At 38.3% G+C, this 27,820-nt stretch overlaps 1 protein-coding gene and 1 long non-coding RNA gene across 2 annotated transcripts; one reads left to right on the top strand and one right to left on the bottom strand.

Annotated features, from left to right (window-relative positions):
* The first annotated feature begins 195 nt into the window (after window positions 1-195).
* LOC118452671 lies at window positions 196-2,200 on the top strand. The gene is made up of 3 exons (XR_004842477.1): window positions 196-387; window positions 1,244-1,334; window positions 2,120-2,200. It is a non-coding gene; the product is annotated as an uncharacterized LOC118452671 (long non-coding RNA).
* A 10,053-nt stretch (window positions 2,201-12,253) lies between these two features.
* On the bottom strand, window positions 12,254-26,999 carry LOC104129573 (WD repeat and coiled-coil-containing protein). The gene is made up of 3 exons (XM_009642522.1): window positions 25,080-26,999; window positions 16,181-16,301; window positions 12,254-12,420 (listed from the first exon to the last, which is right to left on the bottom strand). Exons 1-3 carry the CDS (start codon window positions 26,997-26,999, stop codon window positions 12,254-12,256), a joined length of 2,208 nt encoding a protein of 735 aa, XP_009640817.1.
* Between the last annotated feature and the right edge of the window lie 821 nt (window positions 27,000-27,820).

The raw sequence follows: 27,820 nt of genomic DNA, 5'->3' as shown, positions 1-27,820 counted from the left end.
TGCGGGCGAGGTGACAGGGACTTGTCCCTTCCACCGCTCCGGGGGGGTCAGGTAGCGGGGTGACACGTCCGACCCACGGGCCCCTGGCGCGGCCGCAGCCGTGCGGCTCTCGGTGAGGCCTGAGAGGGGACCCAGCGGAGAGAGGAGACGCCTCAGGCGGGAGGGCGGTTGAGTCCCCGGTGCGGAGCGCGAGGGGTGCCCGGTGATGTGTGGTGTGTGGGGCCAGGCCTTGCCGCCAGGGGCCGGTTCCCCCACCCCCTCCCCGGGGCCGGAGGGTGTCAGATAGATCCCTCCTACGGATCTGAACGCGAAGCCTGCAAGTTTCAAGAATTGTTTGGATCCTTCTGTGCAAGATAAAGGTGCAAAATCAGATACACGCCTGCTTTGGTTTGTGGGGGTTTTTTTGGTTTTCTTTTTTCCTTGAGAGGTCACATTTAAAAGAAGAAAGCATACAAATATGATACAGAACTACTCCGATCCAGCTTCTTTGGTCCTCATTTATTGCATTGGGCATAACTTCTTATGTCTCTGAGGCTTCTTTAAAATCAGTTATATTGCAAGGCTGTGCCGATTTGTCACTGCTTAGTACTGCAGAGCAGTCCGATTGCTGTACAGTTTTTGAAACCCATACTTTTGACAGGATGTTGAAACATTGGAAAAGGTGCCTTAAAGAGCTGCCAAAGGTGTGAAAAAAATGCTTGAAATGGTTGCAAGGTCAAATATGTAAGTAGCTCAAACTTGCTGAAAGAACACTAGGTGGTGACTTGGCTATATTGCATGAGTGCCTTTGCAGAGAAAAAAAAATCAGAACCGAAGAGTTGAGTTAGTGAAGGAAGGTTTAACAAGAGCCATGGACATATGTAAGACACAGCTGTGAGTCTGATTGATCACTGGAACAAACTACCAACGGAGCAGATCCTCTACATGCATCTTTGAGTTAAAACTTGGTGACTTTCAGGAACATATTCTTTAAATGCAGACTTTGCCTCCGTCACAGACAAATTTCTGAGCTCAATAAATGGGTTTTAGAATAAATGACCTGTGATTAGGTGAGGACATCTGTATATTTGTGGGATACAAGGTAAAATTCCCTGAACTGTTTGGTTTAGTGGTAGATGGCAGTGGTAGGTTAATGGTTGGACTTGATGAACTTAAAGATCTTTTCCAACCTAAACGATTCTATGATTCTAACTGTCTCTATCTAAAAAAGCTTAACATAATGTGACTGTACTATACCTGACAGGGCACCTGCAAGATGCTGAAAGATAGGTTGGTGTGTTTGAGAAGACTGCAAGGAGCAAGAACTCTTCTCTCACGTGATTATACTGGAAAAGGTTTGTGGAAGAAATTCCTGCAATTCAAATTGAAAGACGTTAGTTTCCCCGTTTGGAAGCTTGTTCAGCAAAGGAGAAGTGGCTGTGGGATGGAGACAGGGATGGCTAAAGGTGGAGAACAGGATTTGTTTGAACTGTTGTATTTTTGAAATGAAAGAGAGTTTCTGCCAGCTTCAGGCACTTGATGCTGTGAGTTGTAGTAATAAATAAATAAATGCAGTAATAAAAAAATAACAGATGTGAGATAATGAATATATTTCCAAGGTTACTTCTTTAGTTTAGAAAGATAAGCAGTGGACCCAAATGACAACTTTTCTGTGTTGCTCCACAAATACACACTCAGGTGTATGAGAATTTATCAGAAAATGACCAGACAGCGTTTTGGTTTCTCCTGTTTTCCTTTTTCTCTGTCATCAACAGAAGACGGTGCAACTGTAGAGAGAACAATCCAAAACTAGCCCAGAACTGAAAAGGAAGTCTGGAAAATTTCCTGTAGAAATCTATTCTTGTGTTCACTGTGTAACATCCTCTCAGAGTTAGGGCCTTAGTATGTTATGCCTCTTGGAGAGGTGAGCAGAGGTGAGTCCTGCCTGGCAGATGACAATGACAATCATTTTGGTTGCTCTTGCTCTTTTAGCTCTGGGAGGTACACACTTAGCATAGTTAGAAGAACAGAACAGCACTAGGAATTTCTGCTTTCTCTTGCCTGCGCCTGTGTCACACCTGGTGGGTTGGTAAGGGTTGTTGTTTTCCAGTTTTCCAGTTCAACTCCCTTCTCTCCACAGGACTGCATACACTGGAACGGTCGACACTGTTACAGCAATTACTGGCAAACAAGGTGCCTGGGGTGCTTGGTCCTGTGCATCGCAGAGGGTAAGACAGAGCCTGTGCTTTCAATCTCATTCTCCCTATCGATGACAAATAAGTCTGACCGAAAAATATACCTCCTGAGGCACTAATGACATGCCCTGTGATTTTTTTAGATTGATTGTGATGTGGTTTGACAGTGCTGTCAAGCCATCCATAAACGAGAAAACTTTTGAGGATGTGTTTCAGCATTGTGGCTGACTGTGTAGCGTTTTTACTCGGTGTCTGTGAACCTGAGCCACCAGGGGACTTTACTAGACACTAACAGTTTGCTGAGTATGATTTTGTTCCTGTAATCTCACAAAGAATCTTGTTTAATGATTTCACATTTTTCTTTTTTCATATAAACTTAAATTGGCCGTCTGTATTAGTATACAGAAAAAAACATTTAAAAATTGTTATCAGGTGAAGAGACCACAATCTAAGAATGTCTCAGAAGATATTTTCACATTAAACATTTATTTTTGTTTCCTATGCCTACAATTATACAAGTAAGTATTTTTAAAGACTTTTATTTGCATTGTGTAAATTCTCTTATATGTATAAATGCTAATTGACTTCTACAAATGAACCAAAAACATCACCAAAACTTGCAGTTATTTGCAAATCTGTAAAATGTGGTCAGTTGTGTAATATTTCGATTGAAATGGAATTGTCTCAGCCTCCTAGTGTGGCAGGGTGGTGTGTAGGTAGTTATTATTACACCTAGGTGTTTATTGCCATGCCCAACAGTGTGTATCTTATTTGCATAACCACAGGCTGGTTATTTTGTGATGTAAAACAGCATGAAAAGAGCTGGAGGCTACTTGGCCAGCAGCCACTAGCCATGGCTAGTCACACAGACATGATGTGCATAGCCACAGTAGTCATTTCTCAGTAGCTGAGCAAATAAACATCTCTTGTTTTCTCTCTTTTTTTTCCCCAGACTTTTCAAGCTGTTTACTGCTGATATATATGATGTGTCTGTTACTTCAGGGATTTAAATGATGCAGAACCCCTTAGGAGATGTGTATGAAGTAGAAAGTGGGGCAATGAAATTATGCAAGGGAAAGTGTTTAAAAAGCTGAAATTATACAAAATTGCTTCCTATGGTCATGCTCATTGAAAGCACATATTTTGTCTTTTAAAAATATGTGCTTAGACTGAGTCAGGCTTATCCTTAAACACCGAACAGTCTCACAAGTCTGTTCTCAGTCACTGCACTAAGAACAGATTTGCGTTCTTATAATTTAATTTGTTGTATCATTTGGGCGTCTGCTTTTCAAATTAGTTTGAAACATGACATTAATAAGAATATAGGATGGTCTGAGGAAGAGAAGGTGAAAGGGATGTGATGGGGAGATGTGCTGTAGAGTTATTATTTATGCACTGTAGATTTTTTCTGTATTCTTACTGAATTTGTACACATTCAAAGAACATAATGTTATAAGGGAAAGGAATATTTTGAAGCTACTTCCTGTTAACTTAATAAGTGTGATTTTTAAAAAATGATATTTAATCCAGCCTATGGACACTCCTGAATGAGCAAGTTGATCTCATCATCGTATTTTGTAATGGGAAAACTTAATGAGGCACTGTCATGTAATTTAGACCCCTAAAATATGATGTGATAGAACCTAAGATCAGCAGCTGAACGGTACAGATGTTGTATGTGCTTTTTGTTACTAGATTAAAAACGTTTCTTCTCAATTTTGGGAGGTGTTTAGTAATAAAGATAATATAAGATGAGCAATTTTGCAGAAAATTACCTAGACCCGAGTCAATATCATGCTGTTAGGAGAAGGCAGACATGGTTGTGGGATGTGTGGGAACATGGTCATTGCGTGCCAGACACACGAGTATCCTGTCTGTTCTGCTCGGCTGAGTCAGGCCAGAAGGGGTCACAGTGTTTCCGTAGTGCAGGCAAAGCTGAATTCTGTGCTCTCTAGCACAAGGTCTTGCAGGGCGTTCCTGGTGGCTCTAGGCTTCCAGGAATGAGGGCATTCGTGAAAATATTGGGGATTAGGGTAGTGACAAAGTGAGTGGGAATTACTGCTTTGCTCTGCAGCAGTCGCTACCACATCTCATCTCCTAAAGCAGCTGCCGCTCCACATCTCCTGAAGCCTCCCTTAGAAGATTGGACTTCAGCAGGTCCAACGCTTTGCTGTTTTTTTTGTAGAGACAGAGGAGATGCAGGCTGTTGTCTAAATTAGTTTTCAAAGAGCTGATTGTTATCTACAATGGGAAGAAGACATGGGCAATGTAGAAAACTCTTACAGGAGTGTTTTGTCACCCCCCGCAGTTCACGCTACAGCCTACTTTTTCTGTGTGTAAAAACCTACACTAGTGCTTCTTCTATGTCTGAAACCGGCCTTCAACTAAATTCTACTAACTCTGCTGCAGTTTAAGATAGATACTGAATGCTAGCATAGGGCAGAGTAACATGAGATCCAGGGTGGGTGTCTGTGGGAGAAACTGAAGGAGGTTTTGCTTAGAGAAAAGACAACTAAAGGGAGACGTAGTAGACATAACAGTTTTCAAGTATTTAACAGACAGGTGCAAAAAACAAAGGACATAAATCATGAATATTCAAAATCTCTGCTTTGGGGCAGGAAAATGGACCTTCCAGTCCATTATAGCATAAAAGTCTATGCTGAACTAATGTACTTGCACTGCTGCGAAAGTGCTAGGAAGTAAAATTAGTCTCCTGACTTGTCACACAGTTTGTTGTGTACCATAAATAACATGCAAAACCAAAATAACATCAAGTATATTAAAAATGAGATAGCCTTTTGAGAGTCTGTCCATTTTGAAATTGATTTGGGTGAACCAATTATGTTGTAAATAAGGATTTTTGATACGACAGTGTTCCTTTTGAGTAATCTTCCCAAGGACATTTTTGGGCATACCTCTTCAGAACAAATAATATCTTCTTTTATATTACACATCCTTGTAACTGTGGTTACCCAGAACCAAGCTAGTATACAAATCACACTCTTACAGATATTTAGCAATATCATGCAGGAGAGTTTGTTTAAATCTTAATCTTTCTAGTAGGCACATGGAGTTCTCTCTTACTTGTGCCCACCATATATAGATACCTTTTCTCCTCTATAAATCTTGCTGTGAGAACCCTTTGTTGTGGCAATAAACAATTCAGTCCTAGATACTTCTGTCTCCTACTGTTGCATTTTCTATTTTCCTTTTATGTAACTAATCTGCAAAAGCACTACTTTCATCTTTGCTACTTGTTAGGTTAATCCTGCATTTCAGGCACACTGCTATCACGCAGTTTTCTTTTATGCTATTAACAGGTACAAGTGTTTTGAGATAGCAGTGTACCAATGAAGATCAGCATGGCTACGTTTTGTGTTGATAACAATGTCATTGATACCTAAATAAAATGTTAAGAAGGAAAGGTAGACATGGAAACAGAGATGACAGCTGTATACAAGTTACATGAGCATAAGAATGTTTCAAACTGAGTGTGAAATCGTGACTTGTTTGAAGTTCAAGGGAAATTTTAACAGTAATTTGCAGTGCAGCCGGTATTTTGACTTATACTTTTTTGACTTATTTGACATATTTTTAGGTGAACTAAATTTCTGAGGGAAGGATAGCAAGGGAAACAATTAGCATCATACTTACAAATCAAATTGTGACTACTTCATTAATTGTCGGTCATGCTATCAGTGGGTGGGTAAAATATGAAGAAATGCAATCAGCCTTATTGTAAAATTCACTGAAGTGTTAAACTTAAAAAGAAATGTATTGATAATTACAGAGAGACAGAATTCACTGATAGGTAAAAGGTAGGAGATACGATAGCAATGGGCATGTTAATAATTCATTGGTGTGACTTAAGAATCATGACGCCTTCTCCACTATGCTGGCACAACTCTGCAGCTGAGCTGTAGGCTGAATTGAGGAACTGATCCACTTTAAAAACGTTTTGGTAGGACTTTTTAGCCATACAAATGTTTGGGTCCATGCATTTCCATCCAGTGACTGGAAGATGAATGAACAGGGGTCCAATGGAGAATGGGAAGGCCTTTCACCTGTATTGCTTTGGAAAACGTCACCTCAGCATCCCACAGCTAAATTTCAACTAGGACACTAGAGTTTTTCTTAAATGGTAAAAGTTTATTTTTTGATTGTTGAAATTAGTACGTTATTGTGAATTTTATACTAATTTTTAAATTAATGTCTGTGGACTGTTTTTTTATTTACTGCCTTTTATATTTTTGAAGTGTATGAATGAAAGTTATTATGAAGTGTGGAAGGAAATTGCTGTTGCCTCTTAAGTGAACTAATGGTTTGTATTTGTCTGGAGTTTTGGTTCATTTTTGTCTGTAGTATTACACCGTGGTGTTGAGACATGCTGCCCTCTTGGCTGCGTACTCCCTCGTCTGTTAAGGTATCATGGTGCCTGCTGACAAGTGGGATGGATCCTTGCCAAAGGACAGAGGTTGCAGAGTACTAACTGGCAAGTCTGCTACAAATGTCACCTCCTGTGCAGGAAGTCTTTCTGTGCCACTACTGAACTTTGGCACCATGTGCCTCCAAACATTCGAACACACCTGTGATACACATCAAATAATAGCAGAGGAGAGGGAAGTGTAAGGTTCAAGGACAGTATTGGCTCGCTGCAAGCAGAGGCTGAATTGCACTGAGCGCTTTGGAAACTCATATGAGAGGTACCCAAATGTCATTAGCTGGGAGATAATGGCAGTCCTCTACTTGTCCATTAGATAATAGCACCAGCAGGGAAGTGCTGAATCTCATCAAAGTGAGTTTGCATTTAATGTAAAGATGGTGAAATTGCCTCAGTCTGTTAGAAAAACAAAGTCATAATGTTGACTGATTAGCATATATTTAAACATATAAAATGACTATTAACATATAAACCACTAATACCTAAGTTAATTTCTGTTGTGTGGGACAATGGAAAATAAATTAATGCTTTCAGGTGTGAAATTGCATAACCCGTGGGATTTACCTTGCCTGACCTCACATGCTTAAAAGTTAGGTCAGATGAGTCTGGGTCTAAAAGGCTGAACTGTTTTGTAATTGCAATCTGGTACTACATGTTGCTTTTTTAAGAACAAGATAGATAAACATCTGTTAGGAGTTACTTAAGAATAATTGGCACTGTCTTGAGTTAGAGAGAAGGACTCTTCAGCTACATATTGGATGGGGAAAATGGTTCAATGCTTGTGGTTTTCTGTTAAGATAGGGAAATCTGAAAGTAAAAGTGGCTAAAAATACATTCATTGTCCAAGCTGAGAAGACATAGATAAAAATGAGAATCAGGGGAAAGGAAGTTAGGCTACTATTTATACTGTTTCAGTGGTTGGAAATTTATTAAAGGAAATTGATACTTCAGATTTTTCACATGAGTGTAGATAATACGATTCTGGAGTAGTAGAGGAAAAAAGGGAAGAACTAGTTGAGGGTCATGCAGGGCCTACTTTATACACTGCCTGCAGTGATCTCTCACTTTTTAGCTATTATGAAGAATATCAAAGTAATATTTTATTGTGCAAAGTCAGCATCATAGATTGGCCAGCAGAATTTCAGCTGAGTTTGATTTTGTTGCATTTAATTTTTGTATTGTTTTATTATTGTTCTAACAAAATTGTTTTCAAAATCAAAACAGAAGAAGCCTGTCTGGTATGTAGAACTTCCGTTGTTTGCTTCTTCTCAAATGGGTCAATACAAGAAACCATGAAGAGTAAAGCAGAGCACTGCATGCTTAGCAGCAAAGTTATGGAAAATATAAGTTTTAACTTTACTTTGAAGTAGATCATACTTTTAAGTAAAGATCTATCAACTCCTAAAAATAGACTAGGATGCATATAAGTGTGCTGGATAAAGATGCAGAGTAATTAAAATAGAAATTTAGACTTTCTGGTATGTTGTTTATTCCCCACAGGGGAAATGGTTTGGTGGAGTTGGTACACCATTTAGTCTTCTGAGCACCACTGGTATGGCATACTGACTGTAATCATTCTGCTTTGACTTCTGATTTTAGCTCCTAGTCTTCCTAGCTTTCCTCTCTTTTAATTAGGGAAGACAGACATCCCTACTGGGTGACTCTGGACAGGAACTGAGCACCAGTAGCCTAATAAGTCTTCCAGAGTCTGTCCTTTCTGCTGGTGAAATAAGGAGTCTAGAAGAGGAGGTTAGTGCCTTCATGAAACTTACGTGATCTGAAAAACTCCCCTTTTTCTAAACTGATTATTTTGGCCCTCTAAAATAGCACTCCTAGAGGATGGTGAATGCTTCTCAATCTATGCTTTTCTCTTTTTCACAGCCTACTGTCTGCTCAACTCATTTAGTACAAACTCTATCTTTCCACATGCCTTTATCACTGTTTGTGCAAAAATGTTCTGTACAGCTTGTGCTTAATAGAACAGTCGTCTTCTAACTCTCTACTTTACTGATTCTCCATCTGTTCTCCATTCAAACCAAAGCTGAAAATTTATCCTCTGCTTTGCATAAATCTCTTCAGCGCTTCTTCCAGTGCTTTTATTACTTTCAATTTTAACTTTACAGCCCTGTGTTAGACACTATATAAGATAGTTCTGCACTGCGTTACACTCCTAGATCATTATTTGAAAACAAATATTTCTTCATCCAATTGTCCATTTTTAAGGGCACGTATATGATTTAAACACTTATTTTCAGATATACGTACATAATCGTGTGTCTATAAATTGGGGGGAGGGAGTGCTATTCTTTAACATAATATAATTTTAATTTATATATATGATATTTTTCCCAATCTTTACTATAAATTTGTAAGTGTCCAACAAGATGAACTGGGGTCCTCATTTGTTACCAGCCTAGTTGTGCTGGGTGGTGACAGCACCTTATGGTTTAACCCTGGCCGGTAACTAAGCCCCACACAGCCATTCGCTCATTTCCCCCTGGTAGGGTGGGGGCGAGAATCGAAGGGTAAGGGTGAAAAAACTTGTGGTTTGAGATAAAGACAGTTGAATACGTAAAGCAAAAGCTGCGTGCACAAGCAAAGCAAACCAAGGAATTCATTCCCTACTTCCCACTGATAGGCAGGTGCTCAGCCATCTCCAGGAAAGCAGGGCTCCATCACACGTTACGGTGACTTGGGAAGACAAATGCCATCACTCCCAACATCCCCCCCTTCCTTCTTCTTCCCCCAGCTCTATATGCTGAGCATGACGTCATATGGTGTGGGATATCCCTGGGGTCAGTTGGGGTCAGCTGTCCTGGGTGTGCCCCCTCCCAGCTTCTTGTGCACCCCTAGCCTCCTTGCTGTTGGGGTGGGGTGAGGAGCAGAAAAGGCCTTGACTAGGAATGAAAATATCCCTGTGCTATCAACACTGTTTCCAGCACAGGTGTGAAACATAGCCTCATACCGGCTACTGTGAAGAAAATCACTCTGTCCCACCTAAAACCAGTACAACCTTCAGGCAGATTAGTTCCTACTTAGGTTCAATAACCCTTGAATCATACAGCAGGGGAGAAAAATGTTACCGAAGTACAACAAATCTAAAAGTTCATTAAGCATCACAGAACTAAGTTTTTGAATTTTACAGCCAGTTATTCTCTGAAACGAATTGTCATCTAAAAGTTTATTTGCCTCTCTTTATCTCCACCAAACCAAACCGAACAAAACCAAACCAAACTTTGATAGCTGTTCAAAAGAAGCTCCTTTTACCCCTGATCTTCTCAACATTCAGATTGTTTTATTGAAGGGTAATGCATGAAGAATTAAAATGGTAGTGTGACAGACTGACGGTGAAATGGCTAGTGATAGTTTTAAGTTCTGAGGCATCTTTGATACCTAGATACTCGCTGACCTCTGCTAGTTAAGATTTTCACCTCAGAATTCCCCTTTTGGCTGTTGCAACAGCACTAAGGCATGAAGAAGACAAAAGGTGGAGTGTATTTCTCTAGCAACAAGGAAGTCCTTATGAATAATGTAAATAATGAACTCAAAGAAACTCTACAATACAAACAAAAGTGTCTTGGCATGCTATCAACCCATTTTTCCTCAAGTTGACATGTTTAGAGTGGAGGACTGTTCTGTGTAACGTATTTCTTGTGTTTCATTAGCCTCATTTCAAGTGAACCAAACTATGGGACTACCACCCAGAGAAGATAATAGTTGTGAGAAAGATTTCCTTTTAGTTCTTCCTTTAGCTGAGCCTAGGTATTCCTCTAAAATATTTCTTCCCATCATTGTAATTAGTTATAGTTAAGTTTTATATTACTTGGCCATAGCATAAGTATATTTGAGGGATCTGCTGCTTCAAAATGTGCTGTCATTTAGAAATCTGATAATGTCTTCCCTCACCATGCTATGTCTGTGAACCTCTGTGTTACTTATTTGACTTCAATGATTTGCGCTGACTTCAGTGAAAGAAAGCACGACTTCACCCAAATTTTTAAAGCAGTAATAATACAAATACCTTTTTGAACTCAATTTTAATGCAAAGTAGCGGGCAATCCAATTAACGAAGTAATAGATGTGCTTAATAGTTGAAAGGTCAGATTTATTTTGTTTAGGTTTTTTTTTTTACAAACTGGAATGCTCCTTGAGGCTGCTTAAAAAGAGCTTTGAGAGCAAGGTAATACAAATATACCCAGCTACATTGCATTCCTGTGGCTTTAGGCAAGTTAGAATGATGATTCCTTTGTCTCTGGGAGGATACTTGCACAAGAAGGATATTATTTAATTCAATGAATTGAAGATGTTTCCTTATTTCAGGAATTGAAACTGTTCCTCATGAGATTTCTGGCTGCATTACTGGAACAGTACTAATGCCAAACCTCCAAATCCATTAAGTGCCTTCAAGCCATAGATCTACCTTCTCAATCCAACCTTGGTATGGGGTGAAGCACTGTAACTGGATTTTAGCGTATCTGTGCCCTATGAACAGGCTTGCCATGGTTCCCAGGCAGGGAAAAAATACTCTCTGTGTGTATTAAAAGACCCAAAATGCACAGTATGAAAAATAAGTCTTAATAGTAGGTTTACCCATCTCTTTGCATTTAGAGGAAGAGGAGTTAGGGAGTTCATTCAGTTCTTCCCTTATGCCTATTTCTGTCACCATAATCATGATAGTTTTATTTTCATGAATCTGTCTTCTGCTTCTCAGATGCATCTGTATTGCCTCTTGTCTGTGAGGGTGAGGTTCATCTGACTAAATGTAAATGTTTGTGTTTAAACTAGTCACCCTAGCTTGCTTTTGCAGTCCGTGGACAGGAATAGGCACTTATTTACTTAATAGGGATGGTTCACCATGATCAGTTTTAGAAGTCTATGTTAGGCCATGAATAATCTGCTGTAAAGTGCTTTTCTTTTTTTGACTGATCATACAGGAGTCTAGATGACAAGTTCAATGTAGACACCTGCATTTAGCTAAATGAAGTTTACGTTCAGGTTCTTTGATCCTTAATTTACCTTGCAAGGTTTTTTCTTTATCTTCTGTGTGCATGTATAAATCTACGTGCTGTGTAAAATCCTGACAGGAGACAGTGATGCAGCCTTTTTAGTAATTGAACATTTTCATATAAAAATTAAGCATTTCTGAAAACGCTGCAGGTTTTCATGGGATCCAACTGGAACAGCAAAGAGAGCTTGAAGCAGTTTGCTTTTTTTCCCTTCCAGGTTTTCCTTAATGAATATAAATGTTCTTTAGTTGTACTTTCTTCAGCTTTTATGTGGACTGTACACCTGTATTAGCTAGATTTGTTGTTACTGGATGATTTTTAGCATAATATTGTTTCTCCAAGAACATCTTGACCACAATTAAAGTAGAGGCTAGTCTCTCTGCTCCAGTCCACTGACAGCCATTAATAACAACAGCTGTGGTAGACATCACTCTAGGTCTGGTCCTTCAGAAGAAATCATGAGGGTCCAGCCAACCCTAGAATTTAACTATAGTGTGACCATATCACAGATTTTACAGTTAAAATACATTGAAAGTAGAGAATAAAGCTTTCTAGTCACTCAATTTCTGACACGGCAGAATGTCTCTGTATTGTATTAGAAAAGAAGGTCGTTAGTGTTCTTTGTTCAGAAATTATGTCACTCTGCTTGGTGGTCGCATTGAAATGCTTTTTTTGTAGGAGTGATCTCCACAGACTTCTGAGCTGTCAGTTCCATCCCTTATGATTATCTCTTGTGTTGCTTTGAATATTAATGGCACAAAGCCATCCTTGTCTGCAGTAAGCACAATCCAAGAAGAGCCTACAAAAATTAAGCAAAAAAAAGGAAAATTAGTGTACTGCTTTGGTTACGTAAAATGTACAAGCATGTTTTAAAAAGTCAGCCAGCACTCGAGCAGAGCAGGCTTTCTTTTTGTGCACTAAAGCCTTATTATGCTAATGACATTAAGGTCAGACAATCCATGCTAAACACACCTTTGTGTAAGTGCAAAGGGGGCTAAATGAAAGGTCTTGAAAGGTTCTAGGCATTTTGTCTCTCATTTAAATGAAGCTGAAAAACGAGATGCATCTTCGCTGGTTCTGATAAACTATGAGTATCTCAATTTTCCGAAAACTCAGCCAGCCTTCCCATACTGACTTTTGTTCTAGTGACATCTACTTCTGCTTATCCTTTTGTTCATCTGCTCTACCCAAATGACAGAGAGATCATAAAAACTGAAAAAGCTGGCAAAAGAAATGATTGTGCTCTATTTGTTCTGGAATGAAGTGGGGTTTCCATCTCCTTTACTGTCAAGCCAAGATTGTTCAGTATGTTTTCAAATTCATATAGCAAATGGAAGGAAGTTACACCTTGCAGATGATTTACAAAAGATATAATGATTTACAAAACATGATTTACAAAAGCTGGTATAATGAAATTTCTTGTCCTTTAATTATTTATTGAATTTTCTCATAAAGAGAGTGAACAAAATCTGAATGACATTTTTAATCCTTTTTTTTCTAAAAAAAAAAAAAAAAAGATACAAGATTAAAAACCAGAGACATGAAAATCATTCAGGTTCACTTTCTATATTGCATAGAAGCAGAAAATAAACCTACCGCCACTTTGTTTTTTACTTCCCTTTGCAAATCAGCTTGACAACGAAGCTATGGGTACCATATAAATTTTTTCTAGTGATTAATCTGTTTCCTTTTGGACTGGATATTGCAGTTCTTATAGAAAACAGTGAATTCTCTTTTTGTCTTTTTTTTCAGTTTGACATTTTATGAAAAAGAAAAAAATCTGTGGCAACTGAAAAGCATTGTGGGAGCCCTCGTATGACATGTTTTTCTTAGTGCATACGATCCTGTCATTGCTGAGCAGGGGCATTAGCTGGGGTCTGAGTTAAAGAAAACCCTGTTCTACTGGTGAAATTTTTATTTGGGGAGATAAAACTGTGTTTCAAAAAGGAATGTGAAAAAAGGAAGTATAGAAAATCCGGACGAACCATGCTAAATTTTTGTCAGTCATAACAAAGCATGTTCCTGGACAAGACAAATCTCCCCTCCTTATATTATTAATAAAGCACTTTTCCAGGCTGCTAACAGGCATGCATGTTGTCATGTCACCTGTTACATCATAAGAAGATTGTAATTCCAAACCATGAATCTTTAATCTTCTACTCTTAACACTTTTCTTTCTAATTCTGGACAGACTTCAGATTCCATAAGTAATGGGCCTGCAAGTGGCAATTCTGCTGTCCGAATCGATAGTTACCTTGTTGCTCAGATTGATAAAGCATACTCTTTTGTCCCATTCTTGGGACTTTTTATTTTCATCCATTGAAATGTTTGAAATTCTATGTCGTTGGTAACACTTGCTTTGAAGCATATCCCACAAAATATTTCAGTGGTGGAAAAACCTTGTGCAGAATGTAATACCCTTTTGCTATGCACAATTATTACGATGATGACCCGCTGAAAAGAGAGACTTGTGTGTGTTAATACCAGGGCACTACTTGGCAGGCTATATTTAGTACACGTAATGGTATTACAGTCCTGGACTTAAAGTGCACATGATGAGGCCAAGTTCATTGCTCATGTAACTCCGATGATCTTAATAGCCTTGCTGTGGGTAGAAATTTGGCCTACCAGTGTGAACTTCTTTTTCCCACCCAATATGTTCCAGTTTAAGTGTTTATTCATAGTAAAAAACACCAGGCTGTCACTGCAATACAAGCGTGCTCTTCATTACATCCCCTTTAATTATACAGTATTAAAGGATGGGAGTGATATTTTTAAACATCACATTTAATATTCATGCCTTGTGGCAAAGGAAAGATTTAGGAATATAAACTTGTAATGGTCAGAACTGAATAAAGAGCTACATAACTACTTCTGCCCCAAACCTGGTAGTTTTGCAGGATTTTGGTGAGTCTTAGAAAGATTCTTATATGAGTTGTTCTTTTTGCTGCCAGCAAACAGACTCAATTTCAGAAAAGCTGAGCACCACATTGAACAGAAAGAGGGAGGATGATTCAGAGACATTGTAATTTTGATGTCTCTGAAGTCTAATGCACGAAATTGAGTAGTGGTGTTCTGCTAATTAAATATTAAGCATACAACTGTTCTATAGAGCTGAAAATAGGTTTTCTCAGGCCCGTTATTTATTATTTTCATACTGAATTCTAAACCTCTTTTTTCATTATGGGCATTTGTTTCTAAAATCAAGAAATGAGAGTACAGGCTAAAAATGGCATCCTCTGTGCCATGCAAGGGCAGAAGCCTGCTGGGAAATAGGTCAGGCCTCTACAGCAAGTGGAGATTTTTCATCCGTGCCTCCACTGCATTGTACAGTCAAGAGATTGTTGACAAAAATATGAAACCTGCATATCCTTATTTTCTGGTACAACTCTCAGAAACCGCTGCAAGCCAGGGGAAAACTGAAATGGCCCAATGTGTCTTGGATACAGGCAGCTCCCCTGATCTGCATTGTATTTGTAGCCCCTTTTCTTCATTCTTGTAGTCTCATCAACAACAGGGAGAAAAGCAGAATATGAATGGCAGAATGGTGCATATTTTACATCTCTTTTTCCCATTGTCCTTGGTGCCAGCACCAGTAACAGCCCAGGCCTGGTTTCTTTTTCATCAATAACCCAATTATATAGCACCCTGGTATGTAACCGTCATTATTTAGAAAACTATAGCTTATATTATTACTTTCCATTTTGATTTCGCCAACAGTGGAATTAATTTCTCATAAGACAGAGCATACCGATTAAGCCAGTATGTCTCAGCTTGTCAGGGGCTAAGACAAGGGACAAGACAGAGGGTAATCTATGGATCTCTCAGAGTGGAAACTGTGCAAGGAGACCATAATTACAGACAACTATTGTGTAGCATAAGATCATAATATACTTAGACTGTGATGAGAAAAGCCATCAGAAGCATTATAGAGAAACGGCTAAAAAATAACAATATTTATGTTGCTGAGAAGCTGGCATACATGAACAGGCAGGGACGGGGTAATTCAGAGACCAGTCTGGGGCTAGGATTTCCCTAGCTGCTTCTGTCCTTACAAGTTAATCAGTGGTGGGTGGTAGAAATGTGAGATTGGCAAATTAGAACATTGAGCTTCATTGTTCATCTTACCTTAAAATAATCCCCAATGCTACATGATACATATATATACCATGTTCTGAGAATGAATTTTTCTCCAACCTACCCTCCATTGTCAGGTTCAGGACATGTTTGTAAAGATGGACAAAGCAAAATGCCGAAAGGTCTCAAGGAAGCATGTCTATTTGCAGGTTACACAGTGTACTGATTATTTTCTCAGCCTTCCTCTGTAGAGGCATCTAACATATTACTCTGGTAATAGGTAGTTCTGCAGTTACTTAGCATTCAAGTGATTTCAAGAGACAGTCTGCCTGATTTTGGACAAAGGGAAACACATACTTATCCAAAAAAGTTAGCTATCTATCTCAGTTTACTACAGTATGGGGTAATTATTCTACCGCAAATGCCTCTTTTACACTAAAAATCTCAGGTGAAACCAGATACTGGAAATAAAAAGAACATACCGTGTTTCATTTCAATAACAGGCAGATCAAACAGCTGCTGGACTAAATTCAAATGGATCTTGCCATCACAGAGGAGAACATCTTTTGTTTCTTCAGTAACTGCTCCATTTGAAAAACTTTTCTTCAAATGCATATATGTAAAATAAAAGATCTTGTTAAAGACATTGTGCCTGAGTTCTTTTAACCATTCCTCTGCTCTTACTTCTTTCAGTTCCTTAGTCATTTTGCTTTTTCTTTGTCTGTCTTTGCTACAGTTTATAGATGACACCATCCTGCAGTGCAATTCTAAGTGCAATCTCATAGTCCCATGTGAAGAGGAATATGCCTCCCTGCTTTGTGCTTGTGTTCTTATGCAGCTCAAAACTGCATCAGCCCTGTACATGTAATGTATTAGGTCATGCATATATGTGTCTGTTGGGCCTTTCTGCCTGCAGAGTCAGTGCAGTGGAAGGCAATGTATCATGCCTAGAATAAAGTTGTTGAAGATGCTACCACAGCAAATGAGTTCTCTGCTCGGTTTCAGTTGTACGCGTGGGTGGTTTTGATAGTCATTGGTCAGCTATTCCACCCCAGTAAAATAACCTCAATTCTGGCACAGAGAGAATTGCAGAGAGACTGGACGTAGCCACAGTCTCTCTGAAAAGCTGTCATAACAAGGTAGCTTGGGAATCCTGTGACTTTCTTTGAGTGAGAGGGAATGTATGGATTTACAGCCCTGGAATTTGCTCTGACATTCAGTAGAAGAACACACTTGAATATAAAGGTGGCATATTCCTGTTTCATGAAGTTTAGCTGGCCCTAAGAATCCAACACTTTTGGGTTCTGTCGTTCTGATTACTGCAAAGTGCAAGGACCACAAAACAGTTGAGCTAATATAGTTATGTAGTGGATATATATTTGCATTTACATTTTCCTATCAGGTATCATTTGAAAGTCCTTTGAGGATTAAAAATTTTCCAATGACTCAATGCCATTATAAAATATATGTGAATGGGACATTTTCTTCTAAATAATCTTGCTATACTTTGTCCTCTGAATTTAATTTTGTTCTTCCCTCTCCATACTTTCCACCTGTGTAGTTCCAATGTGTTACCTGTTTGGTTTTTTTTTCCCTTTGGCATCCCTTATGTTTGCAAAACCCCCAGACTGAACATATTTGTTATCTGAACTAACAGTCCATTTATCCCATTCCCTAGACCTTTCTGTTTTGTACATTCAGAAGGCATCCAAGTTGACGTTTTAGAATGGGTTGAAAAGATGTCATCTATCCTAACTTCAGTCTTTCTTGCTAATATGAAACTTACAGTTGAATGAACACACAACTGCATCTTCTATTTCTGTGCATAGTAATCTAACCTTTGACTAAATAAATGTCTCTTTTAATGCTTGTCTTCATTTCTAATTGTGCTGTCTTTTGACTCAGTCACTCAGTGAACACATGCTTTTTTTGCTGTGTAACAACCTTTTAAATCAATTGCTTTCATTTTTCTGTACATAGTATGTATGCTGTCATGCAGCTGCATTGGATTCTGTAAATCAGAATGCCTGCCAACTGTTGCAAAAGTATTTTTCCCCACTCTGTCATAAATTGACCATGCAGATAGTCTATGGCTGATTGTTATATATTTATGTATTATGATTGACTGAAGATGTAAGAACTGCAGAAATATCTTTCCATTAAAAATGTAAACTTCCAACTTTCAAAGGTCTTCTCATCTCTTTGCCCATTCAAAACAGCCAGAAATGTGTTGCTGTGTAATTAATAGGGAAATACTTAATGAATGCACCAAAGAAGTATAATTTTCTTAGTCATAAACCTATAGTAACTTTTTTATTACAGCTGTAACTATATAACAGAACTTCTTTGTCATTTTTCAGTCTCTTCAATTATATAGTATTATATTCTATTGAACCTAAACACACTTAAAACTCAATGGACTGAATGTTCAGCAATGAGCATGTGCTTTGCATTTACATTGCAAAGATGCTGTTTGCCTGTACAGGTATTTGTGCAAAGGTTTTCATTGCTGCATATTGTGGATTAGCACATCTAATGACTACTTCATTTTCCTGAATTCAGGTTGAAATAGCAGAATTTATTCAAACTTGTACTTCAATTAATGAATTATAGAAAAAGGTGGACTGTAAATGAGACAGGCACATTGCCTTGACCCAAGTGGTTCATTTTTTCACATAGATAACGTTTCAACTCAAGAGTGATCAGAAAACAATCTAGCTCTGCCTCTGTTGACTTGATATCTGTTGAATGGAAATGTATACTAAGGATGACTTTTTTCTAGTAGGTTTCCGACTTAGCCTTGCAAGTTGTTATTGGAACAGCCTTTAGAAGTGGCATCTATTTTTTATCCCAGTTTTTCAAGTACAGACCTCAAAGCTTAAGTTTCAGAGTTTACCTTTCATCACTTGTGAGCATTTGTATTGGCTATTCTCTCTGTCATATATTTCTCTTTATAATGATAAACTTAATCATTTTTACATTTATTATTGTCTACTTGTGAGCATTTGTATTGGCTATTCTCTCTGTCTTTGTCATATACTTCTCTTTATAATGATAAACTTAATAATTTTTACATTTATTATTGTCTGCTGGCAAATTCTGCCAGGTCAAGAATCTTTCTCTGTTTTAATCTTCTAATTATTTAGCCCTTTTTGTTTAATGCTTAGTTTAAGTGATGATAACATGCCTTCTCTTTGAGGAATATGTTCACATATGTCATGTCATAGATTAACTGATTTAGACCTATGCCTTCTTGAAAGGTAGGTAACTGTTAGTATTCCCTTTTTATAGATGATCAAACCGTTACACAGGAAGATTAAAAGATTTACTCAAGGTCATGGAAGTAATTTGTGACAGAGTTAGAAACACAACTAAAATCTTACCTTAGTACTTCCCATTTTTATGCCTTAACCCAAAGACAATTTTCCAGTCAAACCTAAATTTAATCCACCTCTTCCCAAAAAAATGTATCTCTTTTTGCCGTGTTGCTGTTCATCTCCAGTAGAAGCCAGAGGACTTGCCATTCTTGGATTAAAATCCCTTAATGTTAGTTGTTTTATCCTAAACCAAAGTTTATTGGCAGACCAAGACCATATTAATCGCAGAAGAAACAAATATATTTCCACATACATGAGTGGATATTTTCATATTAAATTTCTTTAGCCAACTTCCTGTAGTTCAAGCCCAACCTCCCTCAACAAAAATTCAACAGAAAGAAGCCATCAATTCAAGAATTGTTTTCCTTCATCCGTATCAGCCTGCCCCTTGATCAGATTTTATAGCCTATAGAGGGTCTTCTGGGCAGCAGCCAGCCCATCACAGCATTGCCAAACCATCTTTCAAAACTTATGTTTTGGAATGCAGATATATACGAGAAGAAAATAATTTACTAAGGCAAAAAGGGTTCCTGGATTAGATGTTATACACCATATGTCTGCATGATAAATAAACGTCTTTTATTACTTTTTTGACCCCCCCTGAGCAGTCAGCTGGCTCTGCCTCTTGATGTTTTTCTCTATTTAGCTTGTATTTCCTATTGCACTGCCTACACTTGCCTGGATGCTAAGATCATCTTCATGAACTTAAATTCAACGACTGATGAAACAGTGAGGTAAATAAGAAAATGCTACCAATCAGAATTGTTTTTACTAACACTGGGTTAGTGATTAATTGCAGTTTGAATGTGTCTTTCTTGCACATGGATGTCTAGAAATATAAAATGTTTTCCAGGTGAGGCCTCACAGCTGTGTTGCCCAGTGTTGCCTTACATACTGGATGTACCTCACTGATGTACCCACAGACTGCCTTTGCTCTTTTCATAAATGTATCACATTTTTGATTCATAGTCATCTTGCAGTCACTTAACACCTGCAAGCTTTTGTCATCCTTGGTTGTTTCCAGCTAATGAATATGCAGTTTATAGCAGAAATTCCTTCTGTTAATCCTGGAATATATCACTATGCACTTCATATTAGTTCATTTCAAGCCATTTTTTTTTATTCTAGATGCTAAGGTCATCAAATTACTGGTGTGATATCCTGATCCTCCATTGAAAATACTACTGACTTTATGCCATATACAGGTTTTATTAGCATATCTCATCAGATCATTAATGAAACTTTTAGATTAGCCTGAAGATCAATCATGAGAAAATCCACTAGTAAATTTCTTCCATTTTCTTTTATATTACTATAACCATTTACTATCTTGCTTCCAGCTAATTCCTTAACCATCTTATATTTCTTCTATTAATCCCTATTCTCTGCTGTTGAACAAATAATTTCCCCTGTGGCACGATTTCAAGTACTGTACTGAATTACAGGTATTTTAAATATTCTTCATATCCTTTGTGTTAATAATCCTTTTATAAGGGAAAGGTACCAGGTTAGTCAGTCACATCTCTGCATTGTAAGATGAATAGTGCTGTACTTGCCTAGAACTCTGTTTCCATTTTCTTAAACCCTTGATTTCAGCTCTTTGCATTGTACTTCAGTGGTAATTTTGGTTCTGATACCTTAGCACCCATTAGTCAGCAGGCTTTTGCCTTGCCCCCACATTCATTGTGTGGGATGAGAAAAAAATAGTAAATTAAATACATGTGGGGGTTCTGGCCCAGAAGACAATGAAAAGAGAGTTAGATGGCTAAGAGCACTGAAGAGGAATGAGAACTATGTTTTTTGACATTCAAAGTACTGTGTCTCATCAACTCCCATGCAGCAATGCGACAGGTAGTATTAATTAGGTTTGGCAGCCTGCACTGCTCCCCTTTCCTGTCATGATTTCTGTTGCTGTGGTTCCTGTTTGATTTTTGATGGATCCTGATTTTATTTTGGTGGAGATCTTAATATCTTTGCTTGCCCTTATGCGGGACATTCCAGTTGCAACCCTGATTAACCTGTCAGAGAAGCATAAGCCTATAAAATGTTTATTTTGGAAGAGATCTGAGGTGCTTGGGGGTGCTTAAATCCCAGTGCAGTTTGCATTTATAGTGCCCATCAGCATTTCAGATGATGTGATGCTAGGATTTTTCTACTCTTGGCTCCCTGTTCTGCAACTACTGTTTCAGGTATATTGTCATCTAAGATGTACCCTTTGTCCTCATGCTTGTGCTTCCATGAACTTTATGGGGTGTGTGTGTTAACTCAGATCTTTACTTCCTTTGCACAGTACGAAAACTTGGATTCATTTTTGACATTACATATTCCTTTTCTTTTGCGTCTATGTATCCAACAAACAAATCATCTGCTCTAATAAAAGGTATTGTGTCTCTTCTACAAACCCTGCTTGTCTGCTATTGATCAGTTTCAGAATGCTGTTGTCAGAATTTGTTTTTAACAAATTCCTCAACCTTTGCTCAAAATGTTATCCATGCATTAATCACACCTCCTCTTGACTACCGCAGGTCTTTCTTTTACACTCATCCTAAATCTCTTCCTTCTAAACTTCAGGATGGCTGACTAGTTTCTTACTCCAGGGAGCAGTCATATCACCTTCCTCTTCCATCATTTTCATTACTTTCTGTTGCTCAACCCGAGTCAAAGTTGCCCTTTGGATTTCAGAAAGGTTCATGGTCTTATTACAGCTGATCATTGCAGCCTGGTCTTTGCTCATTTTACTGTGCCACCCTTATACCGCCCTTCTTTATCTCTACATCATGTATTTCTATCAGAAGAACTTTATTGCCGTATGTTTGGGTCCTTTCTATTCATCTCTCAGCTCTGTGTAAAAAAACCTGTTTATTTTATAGCTGACCTTGGCAATAAAGTTTCCCATAGTAAATTGTATGAAGATAATATAAAAGTACAAACTGACTTATATACAATTATTGGTGAGTGCTAAGACAAGGAAATAATTGTGACTAATTGCTGAAAAGATATTTATTTCCTGTTTAATTATGCAATATATGCTCTCAGTGCATATATATCAGATATACATTTTTGACATAATGCTGCTTGTGAGCAAAATGTAGGAGTTTCAAGATATTCTTCAGATTAAGATGAATCTTATTCCTCCTGGAGACATTTGCCTAAATGCCATTAATTTGAAATCCAGATTGGCTTTATTTCCACTGTAATTAGCTTTAGAATGAGGCTGGTTTAAATATTCTGCAGCTGTTTCTTTTCTGGGGATGATAAAAGTATCTTGTTGCAAAATGAAACAGAAACAAATCAGTGACAGATCCTTATCTATTCTTTTTTTTTTCTTTTAAAATAATATCCTCTTACTGCGTTTGTCTGTCTGCCCTCCCACACTATCCTGAATCACAAGTCTGTATGTGATGAAAGAGCAATAATATTTGCTTTTCAGGGTTGAATGATCAAGTCACCTCTGGTGGCTGAATGCTATTACACAAGTGATAGTGCAGTGACATTTCCAAAGTGTGAGTGATTGTGGTTTTCTTTTATGGCTATGGGCTACAAAGAATATAAATTCTGGTAGTACTGCATGGATGTGACTTCACAGGAGTTATAGGTAGGCTAGCACTAACAGAATAAACAAAGGTTTTGAAGACTATTTAGTGAGCAGATATTATGAATTATTAAGTAATACACATTCTGTTTTATATTACGCTTTTCTAAGCAGAACTGGAAACACATAAATATGTCAATAATGCTTCTGCACAACATTGTTTGTAATTGCCCATTAATTATTGCTACATTTTTATCTATTATGTTTTAAACTTTCCTTTTATGCTTTTAATGCATAAATATGGTTATGCAGTACTGATCATTACACTTTATAGTACGATAGATTTCTCAATCAAGATTGAGCCTCTGCCATGCTGGGGATTATACAAACACTTAAAAAGACATGCACTTGGCACAAAAAGCTGAAAGATAATGGCCGTATTATTGACTGGACTGCAGTGTTCCTAAAGCTTAGAATGTTTTCCACAGGCTGATATTTATATCATGAAGCAATAAAGCTATTTCCTGACTTTTTGCACTGTGAACACAGAGCCTGGCTGGAACCCACAGCCCAGCTGGTCTCTGAGCTCACAGAGAGCTAATCAACTCCTGAAGGAGGAACAAGGTTCAGATGTCTGAATCCAAACTAATCAAAACAGCTATTTTCCAAGAAAATTATTAGCTGCCTATGAAGCAAATATTTCCTTGTCTGTCTGGAGGCCTTTTTGCCATCAGGCTATTTTTCATTATTTTTTGGCATCATGCTGTGATCCTGTTAGATTTCAGAAGAGGGGCTGAACTATGCAAAGCATTAGTTGAGACTTACACAGAAAAGCTATGTGTGTTGGAAAGACATTAAGTGGCACTTTTTCTGAGCCATTATAATGCGGTATTAGGGGTGCTTTCTGCTGGCTCAATGTGAAACTAACCTGTTCAGATAAAGAAGAGTCTTCCTTTCTAAATGTAGTTAGTCTAGCAGTATTTTAGAAGCACTAATATTTTTTTTTCCAAATTAAAAACCAGGATAATTAATTCTTACTGCTTGTGCAAGCAAACACGCACAGTGACTTCGGATCTTAGATTAATGTTATGTGTCACAACCAAAACTTCTCATTGGAAAGGTTAATCCAATCAAATCCAAGAGATAGGGCTGCTTGCGAAATAAGTAAGTTGATTTATGTTAAGATATCAGAATTAATTTGAACATGCTGGAGAACAGAAGGGCTTTAAATCTAAACTATTTAAAATAGACGTGTTGCTTTTTCCACCAGAATTTGTATAATGTATTCAAGTTAACTTATTGACTAATGCAAATTGAAAGCTTTGCTTTTATCCAGAGTACCTAACATAGTAGAATCTGCTTAAATGCCAAGTAAACAATTGCTAAAAAGTAATGAATATGATTGAATTGAGTCACCATTCCCTTAGTGATTGTTTAAGGAGGGGTACCTGGATGTCTGTATGGATTCCTTTCAAGTAAAAGGGAGTCAAATTTCTTTGAGAAGTACATACTTCAGCATCATCACAATGTAATGTGTTACTTTGGCATAATGCTGCTTATGTTGCAGTTGGTAAGAATGTGTTTATAATTGGCATCTACATCCTGAAAGGGACCCCAGTTTTAGCAACAATACCACTAGCATCAGCATGACCAAAAATATTATCAGTATGTTAGTATTCCTGCAAATAATACTAAGAATAATGGCCAGAAATAATTACCCAACCTACATTCCTTAGTTGAAATTCTTACTGAAGCCAGTAGGAATTTTGCCAAAACAAGGGTGGGACAGGAACATGATGATGTGACATTTATCTATTTACTTAATGAAATTGTAATTACGTATTGACAGACTTTTTTTTTTTCCAGAAAATTTGAAGTGGCAATATGTTTTACAAATTGAGTATGTCCAGCTCTGTGAAGATTAGTGGTGAGAAATTATAGTAGAAATAAGCCAACTTCAGCTCATGCCCATCTGAATTCTCCATAAATTGAGATTCAGTACTTTGTTTCAGCCTTCATGAGAGTCTAGCTATCTTCAAACTTTGGATTTGAGCTTGGGTTTGAATTTATTATGTTCCTGGTGGGCTACTGTACCACCGTACTCATAGGCTCATCTCTACACTGAACTAACATACAAACCTCTTGTACATTAACAACTGTTTGGCTCCGTTCTCTCTTTGATAGGTGCACACAAAATCACTAGTATCCAGGACAGTTGTGCATAATCAAAGCATGAACAGACACTAATCTCCCATGTGAAGTATCCTCTAAGTTACCCACGTCATCCCGAGTTACTGTTTCAATGACAAATTATAATACCATTTCAAATTAAGCTTGATGCCAAACTCAGGTTACATTTCTCATAGATTGATGAGAATTAAACTGCATCCTCTTCATTTAAAGCTAATAAATACAAGATTGTTTAAAAATTCAGTGTCCTATGACATATTTTTATGCTGACAAATAAGTTACCTGGTAAGTGATATGAACGACAGGTGGCTCCTGTGAACATGGATAGGCTAAAGATATTCTCCTTCCATTTTTAGTGAAGTCCGTTATTTCAGAAAGACTCACTTGTAACTCATTGAAGCTGCCACAGAGTCTCTCTAAATTTCTAGATATGTGACTCATTCCTCTCTCACTTGGCAAATTGTTGTTTTTAGGAGGACTGGATGTTTCTTGAATCACACTGAACTGCACTTTAGGGGAAGTCGGTCTGCTGCAAAGCCTGGTAGGTGTTCCAAAACCAAGAAGAGACACTGAACGATTGGTAGGTTCAGCATCCAATGTTTCCAAGGCCACCGAGGGGTCACCTGGGAGCCTTTTTTCATCCAGGTCACTCACACTTGATGAAGAACTCTGCTCATAACTAGGGCTCTTTACTTCTTCAATGAGTCTCCTCCTGCCACTAGGAGATTGAATAACTGTGCTTCTTGGTATTAACAGCTCCCTGCTTTGAGGTTGGTCTTCTGTAGCAAGATTTTCAAAGAACTTTCTTTTTCCAGGTATATTAACAGAGGATTCAAAGTTATAAAACGTATTCTGCTTAGTCTCAGGCAATGCTGAAGAATCTTCTTCCAGCATCAATTCTTTGATCATCAGACGCATTACATACCTGTCTGAACTTGAAGGTGGAATGAGACTAGGTTCAGGGAATTTTTGCTTGCCAATCAGAATCAACAGGAGTTTATCTGTCAAAAAGCATAGGCCCTTTGGTCTTTCATTTTTTTCCAGCTGGATTTGTTGAATATGAGGCATGCAGGAAGAGGTTACTGAATACACCAAAACAATATTAGAAGAATTAGAGGCTACTGCCACAATCTGAGCTCTAAGGTCAAAAGCCATTATATCAGGAACCAGAATACCTGGGATGGTGACTTTTCTGGTGGTGGTTACCTTCCTTTCAAAAGTCACCAAGATCAAGTGAGAAGAATCTTGACCATTTGTTGCTCCAGAATGTTTGCGTTTCAGAGTAATAAGAGGACCAGGATCAGACCGGCGGTGGTTTGCAAGGATATGGTTTAAATCCACAGGACCCGATGAAGAAGAAGCAACTGAATCAACACCTGATCTATCTGAATCTGTGGACTTTCTTCGCCGGTCCATGGAGTATTCCTCATCACCAAGTACCACAGCAGACTGTGAGGTTAAAGAACCAGTTTCTGTACCAGACAGTGTATCAAATGCAATGCCCGCATTCAAACCACAGATATTATCTAAAGGAAGCTCGGTAGCTACAGCAATTTGGAAATCCAGTGTGGCATCTATAGCACAGATATCACCTCCCACATCAAAGACTGGGCAAAAGGAGCAAGTATTTAGAGTTTTCTGAGCATCATCCCATATGTAGGAATGCAGGGCACTGCCTATAGCAACTACTAAGCGATTACCATCCTTAGTCCAGCAAGCACAGCGGATAAGCCCACTGCTTTTGATATCTGCCTTAACTCTAGTATTGTCAGTACGAACAGCATGCAAGACTGAAGCATCTCTTTTTGTAAGTACAGCCAAGACCTCCTTCTTTGGATGCCAGACACAGCCCTGGGAAAGCAGTGGGAACGGCTCACCAACTTCACAAGTCTGAGAAATCAAGGGTTTGTTCTTCTCTGCAGTGCTGTAGCACAACTGCCAAACGCTAACATGCTTTTTATGCTGGACAGCAAGCAGAGCTGGGGTGTCTGTAGAGCAACATGGGCCCCAGTAAAGCCCATGAACATGTTCAAATTGACCAACAACACTTGAGTCTCCAAACTTTAGCTCTCCATGATGATAGTATAAAGCAGTCAGTATCACTTGCTTCCCATCTGTCCAGGCAATTCCATGCACGGGGTGGATGGCCTGATATAAGGTGTTGAGGCCAGTTCTCAGCAGCTTTGCCTTTCCCAGCTCCATCCTTTAAAGCTTTCTGTCTAGTGGTGGTTGTTCCAAAGTAGAGAATCCATGGAATTCACTTGCAGATCACGATGAGAAAATTTGTTTCTTGTATCTCCTTCCCTTCCTTTCCAGAATCAGGCTGTTTTTTCTGCTAATAATCCAAGAGCCTATATTGTGAACTCCTTCCTGGTAAGCCTGCAGCTGCTCTTCTAAGTATAAATCCATGTCAAAGCTGCTTTTGCTATGTCTTTTCCTGGGAGGAGTTATCATCTTCATGTGATGGCTAACAAGGTTTAACCAATTACTATACGTTTTCGTAGAAGTCTATTTTTAACTCTTCACTGCTGGGAGTATACTTAAAAATAACACTATAATGCCTTGACCTTCAGTGAATGAAGGTCTTTGGTGAGGGCTGGGGAGAGATCGTACACTGTTAAGCCTAAGTATTAAGCTACACCCTGAAATAATGACCTGACACTTGTTTCAGCCAGCCTTTGGAGGATAAAAGAAGATTTAAACATACCTGAGAACTGTACAAGGCAGATAGATTGCAACCTCTGATGGACAGCATCTTTCAAAGGTACAAGAGCCTAAGTGGCTGCGAAAGGAAAGTAGAAAAGGAAATCATACTCTATTCCGTTAGTAGTTACAAGAGAATGAAGGAAGGTGAGATTTTAAAAAAAAAGCAAAACAGTCTAGAAGCAGACGGCTGATTAGTGTTCATTTTACTGGGACAGATTGCCTAGCTACAAATATATATTGATTTCTTTCTTGGTCTTCCCAGCTACCTGTATCTGAGATCTGTTCCTTCATCATAGAGCCAAAGTGCAAAGAGGAAG

This window comes from Egretta garzetta, unplaced genomic scaffold (genome assembly GCF_000687185.1).
Source record: "Egretta garzetta isolate BGI_Z169 unplaced genomic scaffold, ASM68718v1 scaffold87, whole genome shotgun sequence".
NCBI classification, from domain to species: Eukaryota; Metazoa; Chordata; class Aves; order Pelecaniformes; family Ardeidae; genus Egretta; species Egretta garzetta.
This window is presented reverse-complemented; position numbering and strand designations above follow the sequence as displayed.

Excerpts from the sequence above, each read along its gene's own strand:
- LOC104129573 (XM_009642522.1), bottom strand. The coding sequence starts at position 26,999 with ATGGAGCTGGGAAAGGCAAAGCTGCTGAGAACTGGCCTCAACACCTTA. Across the intron at positions 16,302-25,079 it reads TCGTTCATATCACTTACCAG|AAAAGTTTTTCAAATGGAGC; the intron begins GTAACTTATTTG and ends ATGCATTTGAAG. Across the intron at positions 12,421-16,180 it reads TGTTATTGAAATGAAACACG|GCTCTTCTTGGATTGTGCTT; the intron begins GTATGTTCTTTT and ends TAATTTTTGTAG.